General features: G+C 38.3%; 1 protein-coding gene across 4 annotated transcripts in view; it reads right to left on the minus strand.

Annotated features, from left to right (window-relative positions):
• Positions 1-745: 745 nt before the first annotated feature.
• Positions 746-12,311, minus strand: part of LOC133560889 (tetraspanin-5-like) — a 48,941-nt gene continuing 37,375 nt past the window's right edge. For 3 of the 4 annotated variants that reach the window (XM_061913905.1, XM_061913904.1, XM_061913906.1), the window contains one exon: positions 746-8,028. In XM_061913905.1, the coding sequence (XP_061769889.1) occupies positions 7,998-8,028 (31 nt within the window). In that variant the 3' untranslated portion in view covers positions 746-7,997. Of the gene's footprint in view, positions 8,029-9,428; positions 9,441-12,311 lie in introns of all 4 variants that reach the window. The other variant, XM_061913907.1, reaches the window with a different exon arrangement.

The following is a 12,311-nucleotide window of genomic DNA, read 5'->3' on the forward strand; positions in this document are numbered from 1 at the left end:
CGTAAGAATACAATCCAGTTCCAAAACCAAACCTGACCCAGCAACACTCAGAACTGTAATAAACAGAGCAATTGAGGAGACACAAACATAACACAGAACAAACCAAAAGTAGTGAAACAAAAATGAATATTATCAACAACAGTATCAATATTAGTTATAATTTCAGCATACCAGTGATTAAAAATCGCTCATTGACATTATCATTAGATATTTATAAAAATTAAAAAACGAACAATAGTGTCACAGTGGCTTACACTTGCATCGCATCTCATAAGCTTGACAACACACTCTTTTCCAATATTTTCACAAAAATAAAATAAGCCGAATTTTTGGTTCGTTTAATAGTTAAAACAAATTGTAAAAACTTTATAAGACATTGTCCTTTACAATTATAAAAGCAGTTTTTTTTTTTTTTATCTACTACTCTGCTTGCATGTCAGCAGACTGGGGTAGATCCTGCTGAAATCCTATGTATTGAATGAATACAGAATCGTTTTGAATTGGAAAAATATCGTTTTTGAATCGCGAATCGAAACGAAAAAAATCGATACATTATCGAATCGTGACCCCAAGAATCGATATTGAATCAAATGGTGGGACACCCAAAGATTCACAACCCTACTAAGAACATTACGGTCATATTGAGTCAAAACAAATTTTTACGATTGCAAACCTTACAAAAGCTCATGTTTCAAGTAAAACTCACAAAAAGACATTAATGGGGTAAAAGAACACAGAACAAATGTTTGAAAATCAGCTTTTATTCCAAAAGCATTCAAATGTTTTGAACAATGCAATGGACAAAAGCATACAATAAGTAACAGTTTTCACGGGACATACTGTGTAACCCTAACAGTCACAACCAAAAACAAAAATTACAAATCAACAAACACAATGCAATTGTAACGTCATTTAACATTTCCAACAAAAAAACAAGCGCTCCAGGTTTACTTCAAGTGCGTGTAAGGGTGGTGATAAAAATATACAGATGATATTTCAATCAAACATTGATAAATTATTGGCTAATCATGAGTGCACAGCTACATACTGTATGGATTGAATGATTTAAAGAAATAAATACAACAAAACCAAAATATGAACACAAATGGGGAAGCCTTTGTTTATTTACACATTTATAAACAGTGCTACAACTTTAGGAAAATACTGAAGTGTTTCACTGACAAACACAAACATGAATTGTAAGAACATGGGCATGCGTCCCCATAAAGAAAACAATAAATGACAATAGTGTTTCTTAAAGGGGAACATTATCACCAGACGTATGTAAGCGTCAATATATACCTTGATGTTGCAGAAAAAGGACCATATATTTTTTCAAACGATTTCCGAACTCTAAAAGGGTGAATTTTGGCGAATTAAACGCCTTTCTGTTTATCCCTCTCTGAGCGACGACGTCAGAACGTGACGTCACATCGGTACTCAACGCCATTTTTCCCTACCACATCACACGCATAGAGTCAAATCAGCTCTGTTATTTTCAGTTTTTTCGACTGTTTTGCGATACCTTGGAGACATCATGCCTCGTCGGTGTGTTGTCGGAGGGTGTAACAACACGATCAGGGACGGATTCAAGTTGATTTACGTAGAATGTGCATCAATTAGCGCGGCATGCTAATCGATGCTAACATGCTAGGTAGGCTAGCTGTGTATACATATTGCAGCATTACGCCTCATTTCTAGCTATATTAACATCCAGCCTTTCCCTCCATCCGCATTTAATGCCAAACAAACACTTACCAATCGACAGATTTAAGTTACTCCAGTGTCAAGAGATGCGAAAGTCCCTCGTTTTTTTTTTACCGGCGATGCTACGACAGAGATGGCACAGAGATGACAAGAATGTCTGGATAGCAGATGCATTCCCAACGATAAAGTCAACGAAATCACAAAGGTGACTTTTGTTGATGTTATTATGTGCTAATCAGACATATTTGGTCACGGCATGACTGCCAGCTAATCGATGCTAACATGCTATTTAGGCTACCTGTATGTACATTTGAAACTATATTTACATCTAGCGTCTCCTTCCACCCACATTTAATGCGAAACAAACACTTGCCAATCGACGGATTTAAGTTGATCCCGTGTCAATGTGAAAGTCCTGATCGGTTGGTCTGCACATTTTACCGGCAATGCTAACGCAGACATGCATGCCCGAATAGCGTCAATAGCTATTCCCTCAATAGCTTCAGTTTCTTCTTCAATTTCGTTTTCGCTATCTGCCTCCATACTCCAACCATCTGTTTCAATACATGCATAATCTGTTGAATCGCTTAAGCCGCTAAAATCCAAGTCTGAATCCGAGCTAATGTCGCTATAATTTGCTGTGCTATAAGCCACTTGGAACTGATTTTTATTATTTAACTGGCACGTCCACACATAGAGCCCTATGGGTGCTTGAACCCCTGCCCTTTTTTGCCTCGTCCTAAAAAGTGCCCTCTGCCTGTGTGTGTGTTTTTTTTTTTTTCTTTAAACAACATTAATAAATTCCTGTTGGGATGTAAAAAAACAAAACAAAACAAAAAACAGCGGTACAAAAACTCCACGTCTTGTTGTAATACCGGGTTGTTTGAGCCTGCCGCTTCCGACAGAGAGAGGGAGAGAGGGCGAGTGAGTGAGTGAGAGAGAGGAGAGAGAGCCAACTGCGTCCCTGAGGACACGTGACAGTGGAGGTACTTGAACCTGTGAGTTATGGTCTACTCGCCGTCCACTTATTCAGCATCTAATATGGGTAATATTTCAGAACAACGCTGTATTATTCTATTATTCAATGTGTCAGCTTCTGTTTTTGCCGGACGTCGGAGCACAGCGCATCAACTGAGCACGGCACATCAATTCCGCACAGAGCAGAGCAGGTCGTGCGGGACAGGAAGTAGTGTACAAAATACAAAAACAAACACCGGGTTAATTTTCTAAATAAAATGCACTGTGTTTACGGCGGATCACATTTCTCTCACAGTAGAGGTTTAGATATAAAGTTGTATTGCGTTTCAGTTGTTTAGTCTGAGCATTAAGTGAGAAAGACCGTAAGTTACAACTTGATGGTGTTTATATCAAGTTAAGGGAAGAAGGACAGATTTTCACATTTAAGTTTTTTCCATTTGGGTATTTATTTATTTAATTTTTTCGAAGTTCATGTTGCACTGTTCAATGTTCAATATTAAAGTGCTTATCTTTAACAATAAATAGCCTAACAATAAACCAGTGTTTTGTTGCTTTTCATGTCTTCCAGGCCTATTATAATGTGAATTAACTCATTATGACAATAATATGTTGACACAAAAGAAATGGCAATCACTTTTACCTACAAAGGACACACAGCTAAGTAGTTAGCTTCCTATTAGCAAATGTAATTTTATATTAATTTCCATATTGTGTAAAGGACCAGAAAAAAACATTTCCTGCTCTTTTCTGACGTTGAGCCCCTGCACCTATATAATCATGTGCAAGTCCCTGGGTTTTAACCCTTCTGAAATTGTGATAATGTTCCCCTTTAAATTTTCGTCACGACTTTTGTGAGCGTGAGACTGGTGGGTGTGTAGATTCATGTTTGTGCCAGTGTTTCATTTAAGACCTCCACATGAGACGACAACAAGCGTCTTCAAGCTTGACAAAGTTGTGACATTCCCCATTCTGGTCACATTCACATTTGGCATGTGTGTATTTGAGATCTCAACATGCGCCATCTTTGTTACTGTATCCAACATCTCGACTTTTGAGTTTCACCTTTTTTGTGTGGGGAGAACAGTGTTTTGAAGTGTGTTCAAAATTCTGACATTTCACTGTGGAAAACACCAGTCCGGGTTTTCTTCCCACGTTAACACGTTACGGGTTTGTGAAGCGTCCCACATCTTGACGTGGAAAAAAATATATCATCAGTCATTTACGTGCAGGACTTCAGAATTGTTGAAGGCCGATAAGTCACTGATGACGTTGTTTCCTCGTCATAAATAAAAACACATGCATGTCTAAAAGTCTCATCTCCATGCTCAAAAACTTTGAAGAAAAATGCAAAGCGTGTTTCACAAAATGCCAGCGAAAAGGTCCTGCACCGATTTTTGCCTTGATAAGGGTCTAACTTGACAGGAAGTACAACACCTGATTTTCGGATGAATCGCAAGTCTTACTTGTAACAATTCTTAATTAAAAAGATTTAAAAAAAAATAAAAATAAAAATACGCCCAGCCATTCTGACTAATCATATTGTTGATGTAGATCAGGGATATCAAAGTCAAGAACCGCGGGCCGGACTTGGCCCGCGAATTAATTATCTATGGCCCTCGGGATGATATTTGATCGGTATTAGAACCGGCCCGCGTGTTTTGCATGCACCAATACTCCATCAGTGTTGGGGCTAGGGACCCCATCAAGTCATCAAAATGGGGTTCCACAGTACATTTCTGGGGTCCCACTTTTTTGTTAGCGTTTTGAAAACTAATGATAAATGTATGCATTATCCTGTTATATCTCACATTCTATATTGTGTTTTGGAAAAAGGCTGTCAAACATTAATTAATTCACAAAACAAATTAAACAAAAGAATAACATTTTTTATGCATATGTAAAAGTTATAAACATTCATTCACTTTCTTCTTTCCTTCATGGATCTAAACTTTACCGCTTTTTTTCTATATTTTCATTGTAATATTTTCAGAATGTGTTTGTTCTATTTTTGGCCAAAGTAAGACGAAAGAAAACAATCTGAAGTTGTCTTTATTTTTTTGTTTTAAAGCCATGAGTTTAATAGTCAGGCCCGCTTGTCCACAGATTTTCCTACATGTGGCCCCTGAGCTAAAATGAGTTTGACACCCCTGACGTAGATGATCTATATCTGCTGTACAGATTTACTTTAGAAAAGAGAAGTGTTGGATACTTTTTCTGTTGCCTTATATGCATACTTGCCAACCTTGAGACCTCCAAATTCGTGTAAATATTTTCAACCTCATATATATATATACATATACATACATACATATATATGTGTATATACATATATGTGTGTGTATATATATATATATATATATATATATATATATATATATATATATATATATATATATATATATATATATATATATATAAATAAAGTAATCAGTTCATGAATGAGTATATTGTTCGGCCACCGTGTTCAATAGAAAAAGCTGATCTAAAAAAATTTGCAGGCAGAATACCCCTTCTCCTTCGAGCTGTCTTGGATGAACTGAAATAATTTTTTCCAATCATTTTGGAACTTGCCAGCGTACTTCTTCTTCTTACTCGTCGTACCCATGTCTCTTCTTCGTTCTTCTGCTTTGTCTCTGTTATGTTGTCGGCCATTACTACTGGCTGTAGTTTTGGTGCAATGCATGATGGGAATCCGGATGTTGTGTGTCAGTGTATTAACGTGCCAGCTGGAATAAACACACGCTAAGAAATAGCTCTGTGCCAGCCTACTTTATGGGTTACAGATAAACCTATGGATAACGGAGACATATATAATAGTCTCCTTTTCAGGTGAGAGAGGACGCTAAAGGTAGTGCCTTTAAGGCCCGCCCCTAATATTGTTGTCCGGGTGGAAATCAGGAGAAACTAAGGAGGATGGTTCCCCCGGGATATTTTCGGGAGGGGCACGGAAATTGGGGAGGGTTGGCAAGTATGCCTATTTGTATTTGACTTTATTGAAAATTTGGGTAGAATTTTATTCAACAAAACCCGTATTTTGAAAAAGTATCGATCAGAGCTGTTCTGTATTTAAATCGTATAACTATGGCCCCGGGAGGGCGGTGGAAGAGTGGCCGTGCGCAACGCGAGGGTCCCTGGTTCAATCCCCACCTAGTACCAACCTCGTCACGTCCGTTGCGTCCTGAGCAAGACACTTCACCCTTGCTCCTGATGGGTGCTGGTTAGCGCCTTGCATGGCAGCTCCCTCCATCAGTGTGTGAATGTGTGTGTGAATGGGTAAATGTGGAAGTAGTGTCAAAGCGCTTTGAGTACCTTGTAGGTAGAAAAGCGCTATACAAGTACAACCAATTTACCATTTATCTGGCACGTAATTTTACTAAAAAGTATTGGTTTTATATTGAGAATCATTATGAATCGGGAAATGTTTTAGAATCGAGAATCAATTCTAAATCGAATTGTTACCCTCAAGAATAGAATCGTGTGGCGCCCAAAGATTCACCACCCTACTAACCGGGTGAGATTTTCAGAATTATACGTAATAATATGCTACTTAACCATGTTAAAAGCACACAAATCAAGAAAAAGAAGACAAATCCAAGCAAGTCCAACTCTCCTTTTCTACTCTACTTGGATGTCCTGGCCCACATTACAAGGATGTGTCAGTGTGACGAGTCGACGTCAGAAAATAAACGCCATTGTGCCTCGTAAAGGGGAACATTATCACCAAACCTATGCAAGCGCCAATATGTATACCTTGATGTTGCAGAAAAAAGACCATGTATTTTTTAACCGATTTCCGAACTCTAAATGGGTGGATTTTGGCAAATTAAACGCCTTTCTGTTTATCGGTCTTTTAGCGAAGACGTCAGAACGTGACGTCACCGAGGTAATACACCCGCCATTTTCATTTTCACATTACAAACACCGGGTCTCAGCTCTGTTATTTTCCGTTTTTTCGACTTTTTTTTGGAACCTTGGAGACATCATGCCTCGTCGGTGTGTTTTAGGAGGGTGTAACAACACTAACAGGGAGGGATTCAAGAAATCTGCCGCCAGACCCCCATTGAATTTGCCAGAGTGTCTGCCAGCGATGCTAAGACAGACATGGCACAGAGATGTATGGATAACCTGCAGATGCATTTGCAACGATTAAGTCAACGAAATCACAAAGGTGAGTTTTGTTGATGTTGTTGACTTATGTGCTAATCAGACATATTTGGTCACGGCATGACTGCCAGCTAATCGGTCCTAACATGCTACGCCAATCGATGCTAACATGCTATTTACGCTAGCTGTATGTACATTTGAATACTAGATACCCACATTTAATGCGAAACAAACACTTACCAATCGACGGATTTAAGTTGCTCCAGTGTCACAAGATGCGAAAGTCCTGATTGTTTGGTCCGCACATTTTACCAGCGATGCTAATAGGGCAGCCATGCTATGGGCCACTTCATTAGGTACACCCATTTTATGGCCGAATAGCGTCAATAGCTATTCGCTCAATAGCTTCAATTTCTTCTTCAATTTCTGCCTCCATACTCCGACCATCTGTTTCAATACATGCGTAATCTGTTGAATCGCTTAAGCCGCTGAAATCCGAGTCTGAATCCGAGCTAATGTCGCTATATCTTGCTGTGGTAACAGCCATGTTGTTTGTATTGGCAGCCCTGTATGACGTCACAGGGAAATGGACGGGTGGATATAGCGATGGTGAAAATCAGGCACTTTGAAGCAGTTTTTCGGGATATTCCGGGAGGTGTAAAAATTTGAAAGAAACTTCGAAAAATAAAACAAGCCACTGGGAACTCATTTTTATTGTTTTTAACCCTTTTGAAATTGTGATAATGTTCCCCTTTAAGGCCGACTGGTCTGTGCAAGCCCTGGTGCAAACACATCACACAATTACTCCAAAGGTTGGAATGGAAATGTTGCACAGTCTCTTTAATTGGCATGGATCTGATTGACTTTTACCTAAATGGTCTGGTTCGATTTCTCCCGCAAAAAACTTAAATGTTGAAAAGGTCAAACAAGTAACGAAAGAAGACGGTTAACTGTGTTTTGTCCCGAGACTCTCTGGCACACCAGAGCAAGTGATCCGTACCACGGCGCTGAATAGCATTCAGTCGTACGGCAAACACAAGAATTCCTCCACAGTGGAATGGCAAAAACACAACTATGTTATCAGCATGAAGATCATTTCATCTTAAAACATGTTACAATCTGCGTGTAGTGCATTGGGATCCATACTTGTCGCGGTGTAGGTGAGCAGTGGAGTCATCCGTCCTGCTCTTGACGTCCTCATGGAGGCCTCAAGTCCAGGAGCTGAGTTCGTAAAATCCGCTTAACCAAGACAAAAAAAAAGAAAAAAATCCTTCAGCAATTTTTTTTTCCTTCGTCTTAAAAAGTGCTCTTCAAAGGTGTTTTTATATTATCGTATCTGTTTAACATTTTGGTAAATTTTTTTGTGGCTATAAGAAATAGTGCCCCGTTAACTGGATAACACTTCAAAAAGTCTAACTGTACCTGAGATTTAAAAAAATATGCTATCTCTTGAAGTTAAACAAAGTGTGAGTTAATAACAGTACTATACTTAAATAATATTTCTACAGGTTGGACAAAACTCAGATTTTTGTGCAAAACACATCATTAGGCATGGGTACAGAATTTAGTTCTTCTATAGGTACTACTGGGTAACAATTAGCGTAAAACCAAACGGTACCACATTTTGATACACTTGTCGGGCAATCGAGCACTCAAAAACTCATAGCGGACTCAAACGGGCACCCTCGAGGTAGTGTTGCCATTTTTTCATGTCAAAAAATTAAAGGAAGCATGCCCGATAGAAAGCGCTTTAGCTTGATACTAATTTACATAGGCTATGGCATAAACATACTACTCATTAGCATCAGTAATTTTACATGGCAAATTCAACAATTCCAAATTTGGTAATTAAAACCACAACTAAGCTGCATGTTACATTCAAAACAGCTGGTGTGTAAAAAGTACAATACTTACAGTATAAACACTTTGTAGGCTCAACTGAAAGACAAATTTCCTGACTACAGAAACATGCTGAAGACAAACCGAAATGAATGCAAACTTGCTGTGATATATCCACTCAAAGAGAAATTTATCTGGAGTTTTGCTGGCTTTATTTACAAGGTCCTGACAATTTCATTGTTCTCATTTATAGTCTGTACACTATCGCCACCCAGTGTCCTGGAATTATAAATGCACGCAACGTCTACAATGTAATAGTTACAGATGAGACTGGAAGAAAACAATACATAACTGGACAGCACAGTATGAAATTTTAGCGTATTTTCCGGACTATTGGGCGCTCCGGATTATGAAGCGCACTGCCGATGAATGGTCTATTTTAGATCTGTTTTCATATATAAGGCGCACTGGATTATAGGGCGCATTAAAGGAGTCATATTAATTTCAATTTTATTTTATAACATTGCAATGTTACTATCAATTTACCATATTTTCCGGACCATAGGGCGCACCGGATTATAAGGCACACTGCCGATTAGCGGGTCTATTCAGGTCTATTTTCATACAAAAGGCGCACCGGATTATAAAGCGCATTAAAGACACTCCCTTGTGGTGTACATAACATGTAATGGTGGTTGTTTGGTCAAAATGTTGCAGAAATGATGTTCTACAAATCATCTTCTAGCATCTTCTGACAGTCGCTTCCGGATGCGCCGTTTTGTATGATTTAAGTGGCTCACCTTCGGCAGTATCTTCTCCCCGTCATATTTGTTGTAGCGGTGTAGCGTGCAAGGACAGGAGTGGAAGAAGTGTCAAAAGATGGAGCAAACTGATTTAATGACATTCAGACTTTACTTCAATCAATAACGAAGCCGCATCTCCTTATTGGGAAACAACTCAGGAATTGTGTCCCGTGAAAAACAATCCGACCAGAACTCTCTAATGACTAAAGTTCCTTGGGTAAATAATGTAAACTCACTACACCGGTATGTTTTAGCGCTTTCATGGCGAGTTTACTGACAGATATAAGTAAGAACTTTACACTACTTTATATTAGAAATGGCAACAGCAAAGGATGAATGTCCCATAATAAAAACAAAAAAAATAGAGAGAAAAATAAGAAGTTTATCGACTACAAGGTCGCACGGACTACAAAGGCTGACGCGCGCAATTTTTCAAGATTTATGCAGATCGCAATTACAGATTAGCAGATACCTGAAGATAAGCAAAGTTGCTTTTGCAAAATATTGCGAAACATAACACCAGATAATGTCTTACCTTATACACAGATCAAAATAATATTCGTATGTTTAATCAATCAAGCGGTTCGGCTTCATAGCCTACCAAACTCGTGCTAAAAGATTTTGATAGTTTTTGAGCGCTGTGCTATATTTTCAATGGAAAATACAGCACAAAAAGAGCCACATTGCCATCATATTACACTCTACACGTATCTCTTTTGTTTGACTGCCATCTACTGGTCACACTTATCATTACACCACGTACCAACAAAAATGCTTTGAGGACTGTAGGCAAAACCAGAATTATTCCGTAAATCACTAAAGAAAAAAAACGATTTTAAATGCGCCTTACAGTCCGGAAAATAAGGTAAATATAAAAACATTTAGTACCGCACGAACACACACAAAACACAGAAAATTGGTACTGTTATCGATTGACAGGTACCGGGAATCGATGCTGTATCAGTTCAATTGCGAAAGGTACCCATCCCTATGGGTCAGAGAACAGTCTGGGTCGCAATAAAAATGTGTTCGTCGTAGGTCTGGGCGATATGGCATTTTATTAATATCTCAATATCGTTGGGCCATATCACGATACACGATATATATCTCAATATTTTTGCCTTAGCCTTAAATGAACACTTAATGCATATACCGTATTTTTCGGACAATAAGTCGCAATTTTTTTTTCATAGTTTGGCCGGGGGTGCGACATATACTCCGGAGCGACTTATGTGTGAAATTATTAACACATTACCGTAAAATATCAAATAATATTATTTATCTCATTCGCAGAGGAGACGAAGAAAATGTCAGCAATCGTCACACACACACGTCAGCTATCGTCACATACACGTCAACCAATAAGAACTCGGCGGGGGAAGGTAATGGCAGAAGTGCATTGTGGGTCATGGAATGTTAACTGCTATATGCTACTGCCGTAGCTATTAAAATTGATCATTTCATCTTTGGCGGTAACTTAGAAAAACTGAGAAGGGCTAAACAAAAATGGCACCGAAAAGGAAATCATGTACTGCAGATTACAAGCTGGATGTAGTGAAATATGCAGCAGAAAACAACAAGAGGAAGCGGTGCACACCTTTGGAGTTGGCAGAGTTGTTTAGAAGCAACATCGAGGAAGAAGATTTCATCGGATTTATCGATTAGGAGTGACAGATTGTTTGGTAAACGTATAGCATGTTCTATATGTTAGTTATTTGAATGACTCTTACCATAATATGTTACGTTAACATACCAGGCACCTTCTCAGTTGGTTATTTATGCGTCATATAACGTACACTTATTCAGCCTGTTGTTCACTATTTATTTATTTTAAATTGCCTTTCAAATGTCTATTCTTGGTGTTGGATTGTATCAAATAAATTTCTCCCAAAAATGCGACTTATACTCCAGTGCGGCGTATAAATGTTTTTATCCTTCTTTATTATGCATTTTGGGCCGGTGCGACGTATACTCCAGAGCGATTTATAATCCGAAAAATACTGTAATCACACCAGTATGATGATTCTATGTGTCTACATTAAAACATTATTGTTCATACTGCATTAATATATACTCATTTTAAACTTTCATGCAGAGGGCAATCCCAACTAAGTCAATTGACCAAAACTGTGTTTATTAAACAGTTATTAAGCAGTGGCACATTCATTTAATTTCCAAAACAAAGTGCAAGATTGTCAGAGTCATTTTAAAACAAGCAATTAGTGCACTTTTGTGCATGATGTCACTATGATGACTTATCAAAACAACACAAAATTAAAGTGCACTTTTTGTACAGAGCGCCACTACAATAGTTTACAACAAATAAAGTGCACTTTTGTGCATGATGTCACGCAAGATATTTCAAGAACGGTCAAATACAAATGAGCTGCATAATAGGAAATCAAACGGTGTACGTCCTTCGTTCTGTGGTAGGTTTCTGCGGACGTTAACTCCTTCTGTTGATTTTTTTTTCATACAGTGTTGATCTGGAAATTGTTGCTTCTGCATTAAGTGGGTGTGGCACCAAAAGGAGATGTTGACATGCACAGTTTCAAGCACTCTTCATTCTCTAGCACAGGGGTAGGGAATCTATGGCTCTAGAGCCAGACCTGGCTCTTTTGATGACTGCACCTGGCTCCAGATAAATCTTAGCTGACATTGCTTAACACGGTAAGTAATTAATAATTCCGCTGGTAATCACAGTGTCAAAAATAACGTTCAAAATATAAAACATTCTCATGCATTTTAATCCATCCATCCGGTTCCTACCGCAACTGTTCAAGAAGTCGCATTACCGGTAAAAATTATTTTATTTATCGTTGGTTTGCTTCAGAATAACAATGTTATTAAAACGTATAAGAGACTTATAATACTCTAGAA

Source organism: Nerophis ophidion, linkage group LG10 (assembly GCF_033978795.1).
Source record: "Nerophis ophidion isolate RoL-2023_Sa linkage group LG10, RoL_Noph_v1.0, whole genome shotgun sequence".
NCBI lineage: Eukaryota > Metazoa > Chordata > Actinopteri > Syngnathiformes > Syngnathidae > Nerophis > Nerophis ophidion.